This window comes from Halichoerus grypus, chromosome 2 (genome assembly GCF_964656455.1).
Source record: "Halichoerus grypus chromosome 2, mHalGry1.hap1.1, whole genome shotgun sequence".
Taxonomy (NCBI): domain Eukaryota; kingdom Metazoa; phylum Chordata; class Mammalia; order Carnivora; family Phocidae; genus Halichoerus; species Halichoerus grypus.
In genome coordinates, this window is record NC_135713.1 from 65529052 (window position 1) to 65549210 (window position 20159).

Consider the following 20159-nt stretch of genomic DNA (forward strand, 5'->3'; position numbering starts at 1 on the left):
CTTGCTCTTTCTGATACTCAATATGAAGTAGAGAAGTTTTCTGGATGGCCTACCGTCAACCCTGCCCACGTCCTCCCCGTGTCTGCTCTTCTACGTGCATTAACTCGCTGCTGGTTCGCAGCTGGAGAGCACAAACTGCACCTGCTCCGAAGGCCAGGGAGCCCGGCCTCATCCGGCGCTCAGCCTCTGCTGCTTGTGCACGGACACGAGGACCCACCAGGGGTCACTGCAGCCTCAGAACTATTGTGCCCGCCAGTCCTGGACACGGCCCGTCGCGCTGAGGGCGTGGGACTGGGAGTGCCGAACGCCAGGGTCCGAGCAGAACTGCGCCCTGCCTTCCTGGAGCCAGCCTCCGGTCTCCCCGGGAAACGGACACGGCAAGCAGGGCCAGGGCTCGGGACAGCCAGGCGGCCAGGGTGCAGCGCGCGGGTTCCCGTGCGGACCTGCTCGCACCTCGCCGTTCGACCACCTCCGCTCCGCCTTCCGCCCTTAGCCGGGACCCCGCCCGGAAGGGGCGCCCCTTCCCGGCCTCTGGGCCCCCGCTCCGCTCCGGGGCTTTCTGCTGACGCCGGGGCCCAGCCTAGCTGCACCTGGGCTGCTCCCGCCCGGGGCGCCACCCCTCGCGCCGCCTAGAGAACTTTCCCGGGAGCCGCCGCGGCCTGCACGCCCAGGGCACACCCCCATCCGCCCGCCGGCGCATTCCCAGCTTGGGTTCCCGCTTCTCCGCCGGCCGGCGCGCCCGCAAGCCCTCTGACTCCCCGCTTCTCAGAACCTCCCGGAGGAACAGCACTCCGCTGCCACAGCAAGGCGTTCTCGGAGAGCGAGCTTGAACTTGGCCACACACAGCCCCCCATGATGAGTTCCAGGGTCTCCAGACGGGAGCCGCGCCCCACCAAGAGCTGACTTGCACTCGCCAGTGTCGGTAAGGAGCCCGCTGCCCTTTCCGACACTCTTCGGGCTTCTGGGTGCCGGCGGGATGGGGTGGCGGAGGTAGCTGACTGAGTGACGACCCTGGCCACTGGCCCTGCAGTGGGACTGGGACGTCGTGGGTACCCCTGACACAAAGGAACAGACGAGTGTTCCCCAGTCGGCTGCGGGGTGGGGTCGGGGCTGGAGGTGGGAGCCCTCCGGGGACTCCGCAGGGAAGGGAGGCCGGGTGTCGCGGCCGCGCTCCGGGCGGGCGCAGGCGGAGGGGGCTGCACAGCTCCCAGGGGTTTCCTCGCCTGGGGAGGGCCTGGAGCTCGCGTCCCTCCCTTTTCCTGTTTCTTGCCCCCATTGCCAGGCGACTTTTGTCGTCCCCAGGACTGCGGGAGGGGTCGCGGCGCCCCCGCCTTCGGAGGAGCCCGAGCCGCAGGATGCGCGGGGACGCGCCGCCGCCCTCCGCGCTCAGTTCCGCCGGCGCTTCCCCGGCGGCTCCCGGGCGCTGACTCCCCCGGCTTCTCCGCCCTCCTTACCTCCAGCTGGCGCCGTCGGCTCGTCCGCGTGGCCCTGGACCCCACCGGGAACCGGTCCTCTCGCCCTGGCCGCCGCGCGGACAATAAATTAATGCCTCGCGCTTGAGGGGAGGGGGCGGCTCGGCGCCTTGGTCGCAGCTTTCTCTCCTGGCTGGAGACGGCCACAGCCGACATGGGCTGCTTCTGCGCTGTTCCGGAAGAATTTTACTGCGAAGTTTTGCTTCTGAATGAATCCAAGTTAACCCTCACCACCCAGCAGCAGGGCATCAAGGTAGGCGCGGGCCGGGGGCGTGTCCCGGGGGGTCGGCAGCCGGGCAGGCTCGGGGGTCCGAGGCTTTGTCTGAGGGCTGTCACGGGTCTCGGCCGGCCACTGGTCTCCGCGCGCTGGGAAGGAGCCGCGGCTGCCGAGCACTCAGGTAGTGTGGACGGGTCCGGGTGGATTCACTTTGAATCCCTTCATAAAGGGAAGTAAGTTTCTTGTCTCAAAGGGTAGTCCGCCCATCCACTCTCAGCTGCAGCCCACAGTCCTGCAACTGAGACCAAAACTTTGGTTTCCTCCAAAAGCATCTAAGGCCCCCGCAGCTCCGGAGAGGCACAGAATTGAATATACAGGCTGCATACGGTGTTAAGGCACGATTTCCCTTGGCTTTGTTGAAGGATTTTTTCTGTTAGTGTCATTGGGGAAGTAACATATAGTTCACTCGCTGGAACACATTTACTGGGTGACTGTGATTGTGTTGCCTGGGTTTGTAGTTGGGTAATGCTACGTTTGGACGGAAAATAATTTCCAGTTCTACAAGCGAACTGGTTTTATCCCCACGTTTAAGTACACATTTCTCAAAGCGACTCGGTAAATAACTTTGCGCCTGTTTGTAGGCCATTAAAATGCAATTACTGCTATTAACCTAGAGAACCTAAACAAAAAGGCTGTGGGAGATTGCAGAGATCCACTTCCTTAATTTTGATGAGTTCTTATGTTTATGGTTGACAACCTGACGGACGCGCCTGCGCGCTTGTTTTGCTCTTGCTAACAACGTAACTACCTAAAGATGATCCGAATTCCGAACGTTTTGTTTTGTTTCGTTTTCTGCATATTTAAATCACCGGAGCATTTTAAATAACCTTAGCAGCTGAGTCCAGTGAAGGGCTACCGCTCCTCCTTCCCACTATTGCCCCCCACCCTCCATCTCCGTAGAGCTGGCGGTCTGAGAACCAAGTTCAAGCTGCCAGTGTCCTAGTCTTGTATGGCAGAAGTTAATCCCAATGGCGTAGGCCCTGGGCATTTCCTTGTGTGAATCAGTTTTTACACAGCTTTATTATGTACACTGAAGTAACTGTTCCTGGCCAAAAGCTGAAGCTTTGATGTCACCATTCCTGGTGTACAGAATTCTCATTTCACAGGTGTCAATCTTAAGCAGGAGATGAGGGTAAAAATGATCAGTTAAAACCACAAGATAAAGTTAACCCTTTCTTCGGGAAATTGTTTTGAACATTGTTTCCCAGGAATTATAAAACGCAAAAGTCAATCAGATTCTCATTTGGTGTTTCCCTTCAAGGCCAATAAACGACTCCTGGAGGGGCTCCTGGGCGGCTCAGATGGTTAAGCGTCTGCCTTCGGCTCAGGTCATGATCCCGGGTCCTGGGATCGAGCCCCACGTTGGGCTCCTGGCTCAGCGGGGAGTCTGCTTCTCCCTCTCCCCCTGCTCATGCTCTCTCTCTCTCTCTCTGTATCTCTATGTCTCAAATGAATAAATAAAATCTTAAAAAAAAACTCCTGGAAAAGGTTGTTTCATATTTTATATTTCCAGCTTTTCTTTATGTTCCACCCCCCCCCCCATGAAATCAGGGAAAGAACTTTTCAAGAGGATGTAGCATTCTTTGGTGTACTGTGCAAATAGGCAAAAATCACAAAACATCATAAATTTTTGATAATACATAGATTCTCTTTGGCTTGGGGGAAAGAAACAATTAGAAAAAGATAACGGATGATCTGATACTAAAACAACAAAAATCTTTCTGAAGTGCACAGTCTAAAGTCATCTGGAGTGTGAGCTTCCTATTTAATTACGAAAGCCATACCCCTGTCAGCTGTGGAGCATGTACATTATTCTGTTAAGAGAGCAGCCAAGACTTGGGATCAAATGGAATAATTTTGTCAAAGAAACATGAATAAAAAATCCTAATCCGTAATTACTTTTTATAACCTGATGGTGCTTATCTTGTTTTACAAATATGTTGAAAATTGGTGAGTGATTCAAAGGCAGTAGCAACTTCATAATGCTGTTATTTTGGATATGTGCCATTTAACTAAACAATAATTTAAGCAGGCTTTTGTTGGAAGTAACCATTTTGCAACAGGCTTGGCCTCTTTCAGTGTCAAAAAAGCATGCCACAATTATTTTGATGACCATATGTGTAACACAGATGTTGTCTGCTGAAGTTAACCACATTATCTGTAACTACCAGGCTACCATTAAGTGCATGTGTTAAGCACCTGTCTACTTGTGGTATGTACTAATTAAACACATGTGTGTTTATAAATGGAATAATGTACGGACAGCATCTCACATGTGGATGGTATTCAGACATTGAATGGATATGTGTGTTATTCTGTACATATTTGACATTTTCTTTAACTCCTACTTTAGTTTGTAAATGAAATAGTAAACTAAAATGTAAATGAAATAGTCAATAGCTACTATTATGGTGTTTTCCCTGGGATAGTACACTTGGTAACTTATTATCATTAATTAAAGTCAAAGTTAAGCATATGACATCAATTAGCCTATTTTACTCCTGAAATTAAAATAGAAAAATCTTTTTTTCAAAAGTATTTCCTAACATTTTGAGATGACCGTTTTCCACATTCTATCTCAAATGAAATGAAGACAGTTAATTTTGCATTAAAATTATTCACTTATTTCATCTCTTTGTGGAAGGATGGATTTTACTGATTCCTAAATAGTTACTTAAGAATTTGCTTGTATTACTGTCATAATGCACTGTGAGTTTAAAAAATTAATTGTGAATTTAAGTAGAAGAAATATGAGAGAAACTTGGTAAAACATTTTTTCTGTGTGCCATTTTGAAAAACACTTTTTGGATTTGTTTAAGCACCAAATTACAAATTGAAGTTAGTCATGAGTGATTTTCTGCAACTTAGATCAAAGTCTTTCATCGACTAGAAAAAAAATTGATGTGTTTGCTCCCATGGAAAGCATTTCAGCCTGGAGACAATAGTTATACATCTTCTGTGTCAAGATGAATAGCATTTAAGTGGAAAATAATTTTGTTCTTAAAAAAATAAAACAATGTATTTGTATTCATACTAATGTTATATAGAAATTTGCTTCTTAACTTGCCTTAGAGGTAACCTTACCTTGACAAGTGGGAAGTCTTTTGCATGCAGTTCGCAGTTTGAGCCTTATCTAGGATTTAAGAACCCAACTTTATATAAACTGAAAGCTATTGGTTGTGTGTTGACCCCCACAATAGCTTTTAGCTGTTTGTTCTATGCTGCTATCTCTGTTGTTTGTTTAAGTAAGAATTTCTGCTGTGGTTGGTCTTTTGGTTTTTTGAATAATGTTTGTTCAGGGAAACTTTTGTTATGTTCTCTGTGCTGGGGGAGGTAGAGATCTTTCTTTTTTTCCTCTGAGAAAGCAAAATTTGTGGCTCAGACTACTTGTATAAGTTGTCAAATGATTAGCAAAAGATTTTCAGGGGAAAGAAATCAGAAGGTTTGATTATAAATTTAGTCCTCAAAATTCCTGCTGCAAATATGAACTAGATTAATATTTCAGTGAGGTTTTAGTGCTCTGAGCAGTAATGTAATAAACACTGAGGTGCTTATTTTTCCCTTGTTGTATTTGACTAAATTAATGAAACCAATATGACAGCAAGATGGAAATTCCATTAACTTTTTAAAAAAGACGTTATTGAGATACACAGTTCACACAATTGAAGTGTGCAATTTACCCATTAACTTCTAAATGAAGTTGCTTCCTAATCATCCTGAGGTTTCTGAGGAAATATTGTGAGTCAGTTTTAATGCTTTGATCAGAAACTTCCTAATAAACTAGAAAAACCGTCAGAAGATAGGGACTTGAATTATTTGCATCTCACTTAACCAAGAATTGTAATTTTCATTCCATTTGGCATGGTGAAGAAAACATCTAAGAAGATTGGGAACACAGTGACAAGCACCAGTGCTTCATAAGTCATAATATATATGTGGCTACCCATATCTTTTAATATCAACCTCATAAGGTATAGAGTCAGGGACCTGATAAACATAGGTTGAAGCAAGAAATCGTACGCCAACATGTCTGTCAATGTGAGGTTGGCTGTGGGTCTTGTTTGGTTGGTAAATTAGATGTGACTGGGATAGAAGTCCCCCTCACCAACACTGCATCTTGTTTTCTGAAATTCAAATAGGATATCTGTATTATTGTGGCTGTTGAAGATGGACTACTACGTAAATGCTCCTTCAAATATCTTTCTGTTTTTAAAATGATTCGAAGTATTTTCCAGCTTTATTAAGGTATAATTGACAAATGGAATTAGATTAAATTGTACAGCATGATTGATAGAACCTAAGTTGCAGAAGGATTCCCACTATCCCACCATTGAGGTAATGAACACATCCATCACCTCACATAATTACTTTTTGTTGTTGTTGAGAATACGTGAGTTCTACTCTCTTAGCAAATTTCAGTTCTACAACACAGCCTTATCGAGATCCTCAAACTATAAACGCCCCCTCAATTTTATAAGTTTTTTTTCCTTGAAAAAAATTATTTAAAAATACCATTTATCATCCATGGTTTGAAAGTGATTTAAAAGTAATTTAAGAGGAGAAGCATTGTTGGTTACCTCCAGCAACTAATGGCTGTCCTTCTCCAAGTGCTTATAATTTTTTTGGTTTTTGGTGCACTACACTTTTTTTTTTTTTTTTAGCCCTGTTAATATCCTTGTTCTTGAATTCTGTAATGTTAAGCTTGAACTGACTTTGAACTGAACTTCAACTAATGCAGAGCTTTGAGGGGGCACCTGGCTGGCTCAGTCAGAGGAGCATGTGACTCTTGATCTTGGTGTCATGAGTTCAAGCCCCACATTGGAAGTAGAGCTTACTGGAAAAAAAAAATAATGCAGAGGTTTTTTTGCTTTTGCGGATGGGTGTTGTCTTAACCCATTTGGGTTACTATAACCCATACCATAGACTGGGTGGCTTGTAAACAAGAGAAATTTATTTCTCATAGTTCTAGAAGCTGGAAATCTGAGATCAGGGTGCCAGCATGGTCAGGTGAGGGCCCTTTTCTGGGTGAAAAACGTCTTGTATCCTCCCATGGTGGAAGGGGCTACGGAGCTTTTTTGGTCCTCTTTTATAAGAACAATAATCTCAAAGGCACCAACTCCTACTACCTTGGGGGTTAAGGTTCCAACATATGAATTTTAGGGTCACACAAATATTCTGACTATAGCAGGGGGTGATAAAGTTAATCTAAATTATAGAGACAAAAGTCTAGACTTTTCTTTTGATTAGCCACACGGACAGTGGCTTGTTATTTTTAAGACACAAGGAAAATGCGATACTCTTCTTTGATGGTTTGTTTCAAGTTGTATCTGAGTGGGGCTAGGCAGTTCTTTGTTGTGGGAGGTTTTCCTGTCCATTGGGGGATGACCGTATTCCTAGCCTCTACCCAGGGGATGCCAGTAGCACTTCTTGCCCAGTCGTGACAACTGAAAATATCCTCAGATGTTGCTACCTGTCTCCGGCTGGGCAATACCCATAAATTCCCAACTTCATCGTTTGCGTTACAGCCTGCCTGGTCTAGACCTTTAGCAGTTCTGGGGGCCTACCCAGATGACTTGCTCTGCAGGCACACCGAAATGCTGTTTCCCAAACGTACCAGACTCTTGTGCCTTTATGCATTGATTCCTGCCGAGTGGTGTACCCTCTTACCTTTCCCGAAGTACACACTCATTTGAGCCCACCCTTTAAGACTTGAATCAAGTGTTCTATTTGCCAGGAAGCCTTCAACCCAGGCTGACCAGGCAGTTAAGTGCTAGTCAGGGCTTCCCACACACCCTGTTCCAGCACTTCCTTGTTGCACTGCAAGCATTATTTCTGGACACATGTGTCTCCTTCAGGAGCCTGTGAACCCCTACCTGTGGTCCCCTAGCAGCTAGCGCTGTACGCTTCACACAGTAGATGCTTATTAACTGTCATTTGAATAGAGGAATGGAAGGAGTGTTCCAGCTGGAACAGGCCACATTGAAAATCTTATGGATAATGAGGTTCTTTTGCCATTTTATTTCTACTAGAAAAGATCCTAGAATAAAGTAAACCTCACTGAAAAATCTGTTGCCAAGATACTCTAATTCTTATATTGATAATGGGTGGAAAATGAAATGGCCCAGTGGTCAGAGTGCATGCAGTCTGCCGAAGAGCTGATGAGCTGCTTGTTTCAGAAAACACGAAGCACACCCTTTTTGTGTCCTAGAGGTCAGGATTAAGTCTTTCTCTGTCTCTTAATTTTTAAAAAGTGTAACTTTCCCCTTACAGCTTGAGAGTCTTTTGGAAGAAGGGCATGTTTCTAGAATGGATAATAGATCCTCACACAGGAGTTACTTTTTCTTCCTTGTCTCCTATTGTGAGTTGGTTTTGCAGGGTGGGTTTACACCATCAGGGACCATCCATGTAATTTTTAATCTTGCCGTACCATCCGTTTTACTCTTAAAGCTGCATAAACCTCATCTGACACTGCTCTAAGGCTTAATGGCAGAGACAGTGTCAATAAGTAAATTTATTGGTTTTTTTAATGACAAATGATGTTTTTCATTCCTATGCACGGGGTACTTTTCTGCAGGCCAGTTACAAACACAAGTCAGAGACTAGATTTACCATGCCCCTCCAGCTTCTCTGGGATTGACTGCTTTGGCTGAGCTTTGTCTCCAGCATTTTAGCTGCCAAGTATAGTTTGTGCATAACACTCCTCATCAGCCTGCTTTGGGTTGTGAAGAGTAACTGCCATTTTCTTCTGCATCACAAGACTTATTTCTAAGTTTCATATATTAAAATTAACCAAGCATCTGTTACTACTTGTTTAGGTATAGCCTAGGTGTGCTAAGGTCAGGAACCAGCCAATTTGGTTTGTGACTCAAAAAGCCTGTGACTAGACTTTGGTGAGTCTATTCCATTCTAAAAAATGTGGGTTGCATTCCTGTGTCCTCTGAGCCATGTATGTAGTTCCTGTTTTTTTTAAGTGGAACGGCCACTGTTCCTTAATGCTGATTGTTAGCCCATGATTCTGTAACTAAACTCTTTGCTAGGAGATTTCCCAAAGGCTGAGATGGCTCCCCCAGAGGCTTTCCTAATAATCACTGAAGACGTGAAAGGGCCTGGCAGTGGCTTCCAAATGTGTGAGAAGTTTGTTTTCAAGGACATTGACATGCCAGGAGGAAGTTAGAACAAGAGAGTTGGTGGCAGGCAAGGAGAAGCAAGAAGTGCTGAGTGCTAGCCCCCATGGACAATAACCAAAACGGCAGGTGGTAGGGGAGGAATTAGCTGACTGAGACCGACGAGAGAACCAAGTGTAGCAACAGATTGTTTAGAAATGACACATCTGAGCACATGAGAAAGCATAGTTAATAATGCCAGGGTTCCCAACTTTGTGGGGATGGTGTCCCAGAAGTTGGTAGAAAGTACCTTGTTCAGAATAGAGCTTTTCCATACAGTGACACGAGTCCTGGTCAGGTTCCTGAGCTAGCCCGCAAAGACCCGTTTGGATTTTAAACCATTCAGGTCCCACCTTGGTCTTCATTCAGAGCTGAGTTTGAGAGGCAGTCTTAGACCCTTTGTCGCCTTAATTGTCACTCAGCAAATTGGTTTTTCTCCATCATTCTCACTGTTCCCAACTTAGACCTGGCCCTCATGTGTCACACCTGAACCAGCCTTCTAACCTGGGTGCTGTGTGGTCACTTTCAGCCTCTCCCTTCTCCCCACCCCTGCCCGGTGTTCAAACTCTGCTCTGCCCTGTGACTGGCCAGGTGACTGGCTCTTCCCTGGAACTAGTCTCCGTTTCCTCATCTGTAAGCTGGTGGGCCTGTAGGATGACTGTAAGAATTTGAAAAAAAAATTTTTCGGCACATAGGATCAAAACTTGCTCAATAAATGATAGTTCTGTATGATCTATTATTTGCTAATTTTCTGAATTCTGGTTTGTGATATCTTACCTCCCACTCCTGCTCAAAGTGATGCTGGCTCTCTAAGGGGTGTGGGTGGCCAGTCACTTACCCTCTTTGAGCCTGCTTCCTCATCTATAAAATTAGGGTGAGGCTCTCCACCTTACTCTGAGGTACTGCATGTGAAACCCATTTTTTCTTATTGAATTGTCTTGGCACCATTATAAAAAATCAGTTGACAACTGGGGTGCCTGGGTGGCTCAGTCGGTTAGGCATCTGCCTTCAGCTCAGGTCATGATCCCAGGGTTCTGGGATCGAGCCCCACATTGGACTCCCTGGTCGGCGGGGAGTCTGCTCCTCCCTCTCCCTCTGCCCCTCCCCCCGACTTTTACACACTCTCTCAAATAAAATATTTAAAAAATTGACAATAAATGTGAAGATTAATTTTTGGATTGTCAGTTCTATTCCATTGATCTACATGCCTATTTTTATGGGTCTTATTTATTTTTATTAGTTCTGTGGCAAGGTAGTGTTTGTCATTTAGCAAAGAAACACTCCCAGTTAAAACAAGTTTGTCATTGATATTTTGAAAAAAATCCCGTAAATGTCCTGGGGGCAGTAAAACATTGTTTTATCCACTGTCAAATCTTCAAGAACCTAGAAGGGAATCAGGCACATGGTGGTGCTCGGTAAGTATTTGTCACATCTGATGGACTGAGAGAAGGATTGTTCTAGTGAAGTTGCTGCTAATGCTTTTATAGCTTGAAACTTTGGCTGAGTATTTAGATTTCCAAAAACTATTCTGTTCAGCCTTTGACTATGTCTGTTTACATTGTATATAAAGGATTTGCCTTTGATTCTTATATACTCTTTCTGTAAACACTCGGTAGAGGGCTAGGAAAAAGGTATTTGCATGTTTTATGAATAATCTTGTTAGTTTTGATAGGTGAAGATGTAGCATGTTAGATAAGTTAATATTTAAATAGGTATGTGGTTTTTTATCTATTCCCTTGAAACATACTGAGATATTGCTAGAGATTTGCCCCGCGGAAGTGCATGGCACAATGTTTCCCTCCTAGGAAAATGATGTAGATGGCTAGAGGACCACTTCTGAACACTATCCCCCTCCCCGGGGCCTTCCTTTTAACCTGGAACTTTAGGATTCCTGGCAGGATTGCAGGTTCAAGCCTAGGAAGCATCTACGGCTGTATGGAATTGGACTAACACCCTCTATGACTGAGGACAATTGTAGCAAATCTTAGTGGTATTGAAACTGGTATCATGTAAACTTGACAGTTTTGTCTGGATCGCACAATTTGAAAGTCGGTAGTATTCAAACACTTGAAAAACCCCCATAGATAAGCAGGCTATGGGCAGTTCCCCCAGTGAAGAAAATCTCAGGTGTTTAGAATCTGGATAATGCCATAGCAGGACAAAATCTTTCATACAAACTCATTTCTGCTTGTCGTTGCTTTTTCCTACCAGTCACTCGTTCTTTTGCCATCTGATTCTCTGCGCCAAACCTGTGTGTGGTCACATGACCTCACTTAATGCAGCCCCAAGATGCTGCCAGAACATGCAGCAGACACCAGGGGGAGGATGTTGAAGAGATGTTGTGAATTACAGCAGACTGGATTTCACTTGTAATAGAGAGTTAGACCTGGCATGGGCATTCACAATTGTCTCACCCTGTCCTCCCATTCTAGAGGTGAGGGAACAGGGACCCAGGGAGGGGCAGTGATTTGCCAGAGCCCAACACAGAGTCCTCAGAACCCTGTCTCTTGGTTTCCCATCTGGTCATTTTCTCAATGCTCATCCACTCCTGGTTTCTTGGCTGCATGCAGGAGAGGAAAGGCTGGGAGCTGATTATAAAGGAAGAGGTCAGAATTGATTGAAAATCATTTAGGTTTACTCCCAATTCCATCTCCTCCCGAACCCCTCTACCCTCCTCCCTCCTCCTTAAATTAAATCTTGATAGGTCTACGATCTGGCCTGATTTCCTTCTGCAGTCTTGGAATGTGGATTTGTGGCACTCTTTTCAGGTAGATTATATGAGGGAGAGACCCTTTTGTCTCAAGGAATCTTATTTCTTTTCAGAGCGACACTTACCACGTTGCATTTTTATTTTTTGGCTTTAAAAGAAACGTTATTTATCTAAAAGGTCTGGAATTCTTCCTTGGTCTTTATTTTGTAGAGCTTTTACCCTGAGTTCTTACAGCTCGATTCTGAATATCTCTTCAGGAAAGAAAATTAAAAACTGATTAGTGACCCTTCTTCCTGCCCGTGGGAGAGTGCGAGGGAGGAGAGCAGAAAGGTAAAATTGCTCTTTCGTTGAAAGGTTTCAGATGGGCCAATCATCAGGAGGCTAATAGATCTTTTCCCTTGATAACGATTATTTCATGTGTCTGCAGCTGTTTACAAGGGCACTTGGAGGATGTGCAAATTTTCCAGAATTCCTCAGAGAGCCAGCCCCCTCCCCCTTTTTTTCCTTTCAGACACTGTTTTTGCATCATGTTCTGGGGCAGTTATTTGAAGATAAATAGGTTTTGAGTGTGAGGGTATACAGGGGTCTGGACCAATACTGTGTATCTGTAATTGTCGGTATGGCTTTGTGAACTCAATTCTACAAGAATTTATTCAGAGTTTGTTGTGTACCTAGTAGCGTCCACGATTTCTGGTGGTGAGGATAAAATAGAGGGAGGACTCTTGCCTGTAAGAAGTTTAACCTTGAGGTGGAAAGCTGAACATTAACTTATAAAACAATAGACCCAAGACGAGACAATTTATAACCAAGTATTGAGTTATGTGGTGGAGATTCTAAGAGGTAAAGAAATTGTTATAAGAAATTATGTTTCTTATATGCCAAGGTGGGGTTAATCAGAAAAGGTGTTTTTAGAAAAAGTGAACACAGTGCCTTATCAGAAACTCTTGGGCCCAGGTGTGTTTCAAGATTTGTAATTTTTCAGATTCCAGCAAGGTGATACGGTATATATACCACGCGTTATGCATCATCCCTGGCCAGGTCTGCGGTGGTATGTCATGAAACATTGGTGCAGCTCGTCATCTGGATATTCACAACAAGTGTATGTGTGTGTAGGGGGTCCGTAGAGACTGTAAGTAGTCTTATGCCAGTGGATAACAGGTTTGTCCTTGTACTGGTTATCTATTGCTGTGTGGCATGTTCCATCCAAAAGTTAGCAGCTTAAAGAACAAACGTGTATCACCTACAGATTCTGTGGATCTGGAATTCAGGAGCAGCTTAGCTGGATGATTCTGGTTCAGGGTCTCTCATGAGGTTGTACTCAAGCTGTGAGTGAGGCATCAATCATCTCTGGTGGTGGAGCTGTTTCCAAGCTCGCTCACGAGCATGTGGCAGCCTTCGGCTGCTCACCACACAGACTCCTGAGTGTTCTTACAGCGTGGTGGCTGGCTTCCCTCCAAAGCAAGTGGTTGTAGAGAGAGAGAAAGCCCGGGATAGAAGCCACGGTCTTTTTAACATCCTCTTCTGTGATACTCTGTTGGTCACACCGGCCCACCTTGGTCTGAGAGGGGACTATATAAGAGTGTGAGTATCGTGAGGCAGGGGTCACTGGGAGCCATCTTGAAGGTGGACTGCTGTAGTCATCAACCGAGTTTTGGCATCCAACTTAAGATAAAACTCCGAGTTGTCATATCCTCTTGGGTGTTGGATTGTGGAAGAGTGTGGACTTACATAATGACTTTGGTCTCCTCAAAGTAATGATGTGTGAGGATGGACTGCGCCTCTGAAGCCAGTCCAGGGCGGCAAGGTAGCGTGAACACAGAGGAATGAATTTGGTGGAGGAAGAGGAGTGTCTGAGAATACTCAGACTCCCTCTACTGTGTGCCAGGCACTGCACTCGATGCTGGGGATGAAAGGGGGAATTAGACATAATTGTAACCATCTGGAACTAGAAGTATGCTTTGAGAAATCTAGAATTTTACTTTGAGAAATAATCAGTGCTTGATGAAAATACTTGTATTGAGTGTCTAGAATAAAAAAAGGCAGCCTGTGTTGTGGGAGAAGGAGAGAATACAGACTCAGAAAATCTGGATTCCTGTTCCAGCTCTTTTCATTTCCTGGCTTGGAAAAGTCAGTGTTTGGGAGCCTTACTTTTTCATTTGTAAAATTAAAATGATGCCATGTTATTCCATCAATATCACAGGCATTGTGAGGCTCAAAGGAGATAATGGCTGAAAAAAACTTGCAAAATCCTGAAGTGCTATGGAGTGTTAATAATTACTATCTTGTGGCTCTAACATTTACTAACTAGTGACCTTTGCAAGTTATTTAACTCTGTACTTCAGTTTCATCATCAGTGAAATGAAGATAATAATACCACCCGCTTCATAGTTGGCTGTGGGGTCTGAATGAAATAATACATGTAAGAGCTCAGAATAGTGCCTAGCGTATAACATGAAAGATACCCAATAAATAGTAGCTGTTATTGTTATGTAACCATACAGAGCAAAACCTAATGGGAGATTAAAAAGAAGTGAAATGATGACTTAGAATGTCTTTAGACAGTTCTAAACAATGAGCCAAATTACAGTTTCCCTGAAAAGGCTTTTTTTTTTATTATATGTATCTGCATTTACTGACTAGAAAACTGGTTTATTGGGTTGGACAGAGATCATTTTGAAAACAACTACCAGCTAGCTTCCTCCCCACCTCCTCTCTCTTTTTGATGTTGACCTTCATGTGCAGCTTTTCAGACTTTTGAAGGTCAGAGTTGAAAATAAATCCCTTTGCATTAATGGTAATGTAGTAGTCCTTTTGCCTGCCCAAGCATAAAGAGGTAAGTTCAATTTAGATAATCTTGATCAGTTGGTGAAGATGGGTTTCAAAAATGAAGCTTTGGTTTGGAAATATGGCAGGATTTACTCGTTAAAATTCCCTGTAGGACTAAAATTATGAGTCAAAACTGAAGACTTGAAATTTTTTGGTTAATTTCAGTGATGGTGCTGCTGAGTTTATTAGGATTTAGCCTTTGTAAGAATCTGAATTAACTTATTTTGAGGATCATGAGAACTTCAATAAATCATTATTTTCTAGAATCTTTTGTCCCAGAAACCCTGAAGAACTTTCCCTTAGACTGCCTTTAAGCCATTACATGCACCCGGGAGAGAAGGCTGTGACAATGTCATGGAAACATTGGTATTGACACAGGCATGACAGCGAGTCCCAGGGCACGGCCGTGAAGGACACTAGACCCTAGGCTTACAGCAGATCAGTCCCCTTAGGTCACAAATATCCTGTGAATCATGGTGAAGAAACTTGGGCACCTTGTATATTTATAGGTTGAAAATCCTTGAGTTTTCCTCCTCCTGCTTGAAAATGCTGAGCCACGTGTGTGCACATGCGCACATATACATCCGCCAGAAGGGAAAAGATAAGTGACCTGACGTTGAAGTACGATTTTAATATTTGGGTCCCCTGTGTTTGAGCAGTGTTGATGTCCTGAAACAATATATATTTTTTTAAAGTATGAAAATCAGGGCTACTGAAAATAGGTGTGCGTATTCAGTAGGGTGTACCTTGCTTTAGTCAAAAAACGATTTTTCTGAAAACTTACATTGTAAATTCATTCATGTTTTAAAATGCTTCCCATCTGGTGTCATTGAAAAGTTGAAAACGACATAAAGATTTTCTTACCCCCTTGGGAGAGGGTGGTGGTTTTATGTGCTAAATTGCTTACAGTTTCCTGGGTCTTCCATGGGCTTTTTCCCCTGGCCATCGTCACTGCTGAGCTGACCAAAGCCATGTTCCCAGCAAGGAGTGGTGGTGTTTTCAGCACAAAGCGGCAGGTAGACGTGCCCCTGTTTGGTTTTACTAGTATATGTTACCACCTTTGTCCTCATATGGTTAGATAATTTTGTGTTTTCTGCCTGAGGTTGGGGTGGCAAAGTGACAACAAAATGCACCACATCCCCTCATGCTTAATAAATTCTGCTGCTTTGAGTGGATCCATGGCTTATTAGACAGGCCGAGTTGTTAGTTTTCTAAGTGTGTTCAACCAAAAATGAGGAGCTCAGATGGCTTAAGCTGACTGGCGTATTTTGAGTCTTGTTGCATGTATTTGTCAAAGAGTTTGGCTCTCATTTTGGCTGACCTCTTCTCCACAGAAGATTCATTGACACTTCTTGGGTCAGTTTAGCCGTATTTCTTGTGTTCAATTCCTGGTGCAGAGAAAGGAGTAAGAGCCAGTAAGAACCCAAATAGTTGGAAACATCTGTAATTTTTTATAATGCTTACTAATAGACTTTATATTTCCCCTTAAATTAAAACTTTTGGGCTGAGAATGTAGCATATACAATCCACACGTACATTCGCTAGTACATGATTCTGGTATTTCTGGTATTTCTGGTTGTGGCAGCGCACACAGGGGTAACATTTAAAAAAAATTCTTCAAAATTAATGAGACAGCCTTGACTGAGAAATTGTTTCCTCTTATGCAGGAACTGTTTGTTCTTAACTGAGTAAAGGATGGGAAAGGATCCTGCAGATCCTGGGTACTGAGTATGTTAAATGCATTTTTGATACGAGCATTTGAACATTAGAATAAATAGCCCAGTTTCCTTCTAGCTCTGAAAATCTGATGGGTTGTGTCTGGAGTGGCTGTGGTAACAGGTGCTAGTTTTCAAGCCTGGAGATTGTGTCTGTGGATTATCTAGTCTGGAGCTACAATGAACTTTTCATTACTCAGGCTTCACAGATTACTGTTGCTTTTTCAGTTCTCCTAGAGTGGACAGGGCCCAGGAAAATCAATTAAATTTCTTGTTTTCAACAATTTGGATGACTGATTTGGTAGGAGAAGGAGAATGAAGCAGTTTGTTTTTTTTTCTCGGACTCATGAACACTTACATTTTTTAATTCCTTTTTTTCTGGATTTTATTATTTTTTTCTTTAAGGCTGCTTCATAGAGTAAGACCATATGCAGTTAAAGATAACCCATAAGAAAATGTGAGCCAGTCAATTCAATGGAAGTTTTAACAGTACTTACAATGTACGCAGATGTTTTCTATCTCCTGTAATGTCTGACACCTAGTGGTGTCCAGTAAAGGCTAATAACTTTCCCTTCCAGCCAGTTGTGGGGGATACAGAATGCACATACGTGAAATTGTAAGAGAACAGTTAAACCTAGACAAGGACTGGAAGTGTGATGTTGCTGTGGGAAGCATGGTCTCGTGGAGAAGTGTGTCTCGAATTTTACTTGTAAGGCTAAGTGTACTTTAGATGCACAGAAAGTGGGGGTTGCCCAGTGGAACTCCTGAGACAGTGAGGAGCCTGGCTGACCCTGGAGGCAAAAGGGAAAATTACATTGCATCCAATTGGTTTTATTCGATAAGGGAAGAACCTGAAAACCGTGAAGAGGAGTGAAGACCTGGCGTGTGATAAGTCAAAACGGGAGAGTCCTGGCAGGATTTTAGGAAGGTGGTGAGCTGGCAGGTCACTACCACTGCAGGTGGGATTGCTGTTGGGGGCAGGGGCGGGGGGAGCCTGGGGTCTGGGAAGGCAATAGTGGTGAGGTGATGAGAGCTGGGCTGTGACCTTGGAGTGGAGTAGGAAAAAAACTATGTAATTTTGGACATTCATTGAACAAATATATTTTGAGAAACTTCTAGGCATCAGGCACTGGAAGCCTGGAGCTGCCAGCTTAGTGGGGGAGCAGGAGTGTGAGTGCACAGGTGTGGGGAGGAAATGTCGGCGGTGATATGAGACCATGCCACAGGGACTCTGATGGAAAGAGAGGAAAGCTTTCCTGAGGAAGTCCTATTCGGGTTAAATGGTGGTGATGTGGGGGTGGAAGTTCTAGGCAGCAGGAACAGCCTGTGCAAAAGTCCTGGAGCAGAGATGGAAAGAACCCTGTGTGGTTGGAGTGCAGTCTGGGGATAAGTGAAATTGCTGGTGGTATGTTCCCACCATAAGCGAGGGAGGGTCTAGAGGGGAATGTTGGTGGAAGCTGGTGGTTTAGAAGGTCCGATTTGAGTGGGGGGTGGGAGTACCTGGTGGGGGAGGTGGGAAGAGGATGGATTAAGAATCTGTTGCTTCTGTCCTCTCTGTATACCCAGCTGCCTCTAGGTGGGACCTGCCTACCGAAGCTCATTCCCTAGAATGGCTGATTTGCCTAATTATGACTCTACCTTTAGCTGGTGCGTTGTTGAATGTGACTTACCTGAGATCAAAATCACCGCAGTTTTACTTAAGAGTGCTCATTAAAGGGTGACCATTTTCTAGAGAAACATGCCTTCAAAATAATATGGTTTTGTTTTGGTTGGCTGCTTTAAGCATGAAAGGCGTCAGGTTTATCTTTTTAAGAGAATTCTTAAAAGACAATAAAATGATTGATCTTAAGTATTCTGAGTTCTATGACTTAAGATTCATGAAGTTGTCAGAAAGAAGGTCCATTCGTTTCTCAAACACACAGCCCGTTTCTGCCTTGGGAACTCAGCACCTGCTGTTTCTTCTGCCTGGAATGCTCTTCTCCCAGAATTCCCCATGGCTTGCCCTCACCCCTTCAGGTCTCTGCTCAAATGTCTCCTTTCTGAGGCCTTCCCTCACCCTTTGAACTCACTTCCCCTAAGTCTTTTCTGCTCTATTTTTCTTCATCATACCTACCATCTTCTACCATACTATATAATTTACTTACTGGTTTTGGTTGTTGCCTGTCTTCTCCTCTAGAATATATGCTTTGTGAGGGCAGGGATTTTTTTTTTTTTTTTTTAGGATTTGTCCAGAGGTCTCCTCAACACTTGCTACAATGTCTGGCACATAGTGGGCTTGCAGTAAATATTTATTGAATGAACATCTGTTTTTATTTATTTATTTATTTTTAAAAAGATTTTATTTATTTATTTGACAGAGAGAGACACAGCGAGAGAGGGAACACAAGCAGGGGGAGAGGGAGAGGGAGAAGCAGGCTTCCCGTGGAGCAGGGAGCCCGATGTGGGGCTCGATCCCAGGACTCTGGGATCATGACCGGAGCCGAAGGCAGACGCTAAACGACTGAGCCACCCAGGTGCCCCGAACATCTGTTTTTAATATGGGCTAACTTCATTTTTCTGACTGGCTCTAATCAAGGTGTACTGTTATGTCTCCTCCTCCTTTTTTCTTTTTCTTTTTCTCTTTTTTTTCAAGGATCGGTTCCCATTAGCTTCTTTCTTCTAGAAAACATGCTGACAGTGGAAGGTGGGGTGGGGGAGGTCTCTGAGGCACTGGATGAGCCAGACACCTTGAAGCCCATACTTTAAAGCCCATATACATTTCACTCAGAACATAAGAACTTAAATCAACAGTTTGATTTTATGAACACACACACACAGGTTAGTTGATCTGATTCTGAGTCTATGGTAAAGACAGGTGTACTGGAAGGACTGTACATGAAAGAAAGCCCAACTTCTAAAAATGCATTTATTATGGGGACATTAATTATAGAGGCTGATAGACCTTCTCTCTTATTAACTCCTGAGGATAGAAATTGGGCAGCCTTAGGAAAAAGAAAGGAAAAACCATTTGTTTATAAAAGGATTCCTCTTTTGTCTTCCCACATTGGAAAAAAAGAAGTTTGATTTTTTTCATACTGAATAATTATCGCTATACAGTGAATGGGTTAGACTAAGTAATCTCTAGAACCAGCTTCCGTTTTGAAAGCTGTATGATCCTGTTCTGAATATTCTGCTCTGGCCAGTTTGTTTTTTATACCATTGTATGAACATGCCATGTGCATTCCTCAGCTTAGTGGCTTAGCTTACTTTGTCTCCAGCCTGAGTGTTCGAGAAGTGGGATTTCTAGATCCAAATGCCTGTTGATTTTTGAGGCTCTTGTTTTATAGAGCCAAATACGTTTTTTAGATATGCTGCTCTGTAGACTAATGGTTCATGCTTTGGTTATTGAGTTAGGAGAGCTTTGGTCAAATCCTGTATCTGCCACTTACCAGCCATGATGAGGGCTTACTTAATCTCAGTTCCTTCATTTCTTTCCTGCCTTCCTTATACAGTCATTATGAAGATTAACTGAGACACTGTGTGAGATAATAAAATGTTTGTTGTTTGAAGCCAGTAAGTTTTGGGGTAATTTGTTACACAGCAGTAGGTCCCCATACTTGTCCTCTCGTGTCCCATAGATGTCGATATTATTTAAAACAAATAAAAACTCAATATGACTTTCTAAAACACCAAGTGTGTATCTGGAAGAAACTGCTTATTGAGGCAATATAGTAAAAATAAGAAAATATAGACAATATATAAAAGTGTGAAATGGTTTTCTAACAGTGGCATTTTTTCATGTTTCAACATTGAGAGGGGCAGAATTCATTTATCAGAGCTTAGTTACAAGGTTTGGAGTCAGATGGACCTAGTTTTGCATCTTGACCCTATCCTCTCCTTACTGTGTAAAACTGGACTGCTAGCTTAGCCTCTGAGTTTCCTTCAGTGTCCTCCTCTGTGAAGCAGTGGAGGTTTAACACCTACCAATTCTAGCAGTGTTCTGAGGATCAAATGTGA

The 20159-nt window shown here is 43.6% G+C and overlaps 1 protein-coding gene across 4 annotated transcripts in view; it reads left to right on the forward strand.

Moving 5' to 3' along the window:
- The first annotated feature begins 271 nt into the window (after window positions 1-271).
- EPB41L4A (erythrocyte membrane protein band 4.1 like 4A) overlaps window positions 272-20159 on the forward strand; it is a 236777-nt gene continuing 216889 nt past the window's right edge. For all 4 annotated transcript variants that reach the window (XM_078066943.1, XM_078066945.1, XM_078066946.1 and 1 more), the window contains exons 1-2: window positions 272-922; window positions 1303-1725. In XM_078066943.1, coding sequence (XP_077923069.1) covers window positions 1627-1725 — 99 coding nt within the window. In that variant the 5' untranslated portion in view covers window positions 272-922; window positions 1303-1626. The remainder of the gene's footprint in view (window positions 923-1302; window positions 1726-20159) is intronic.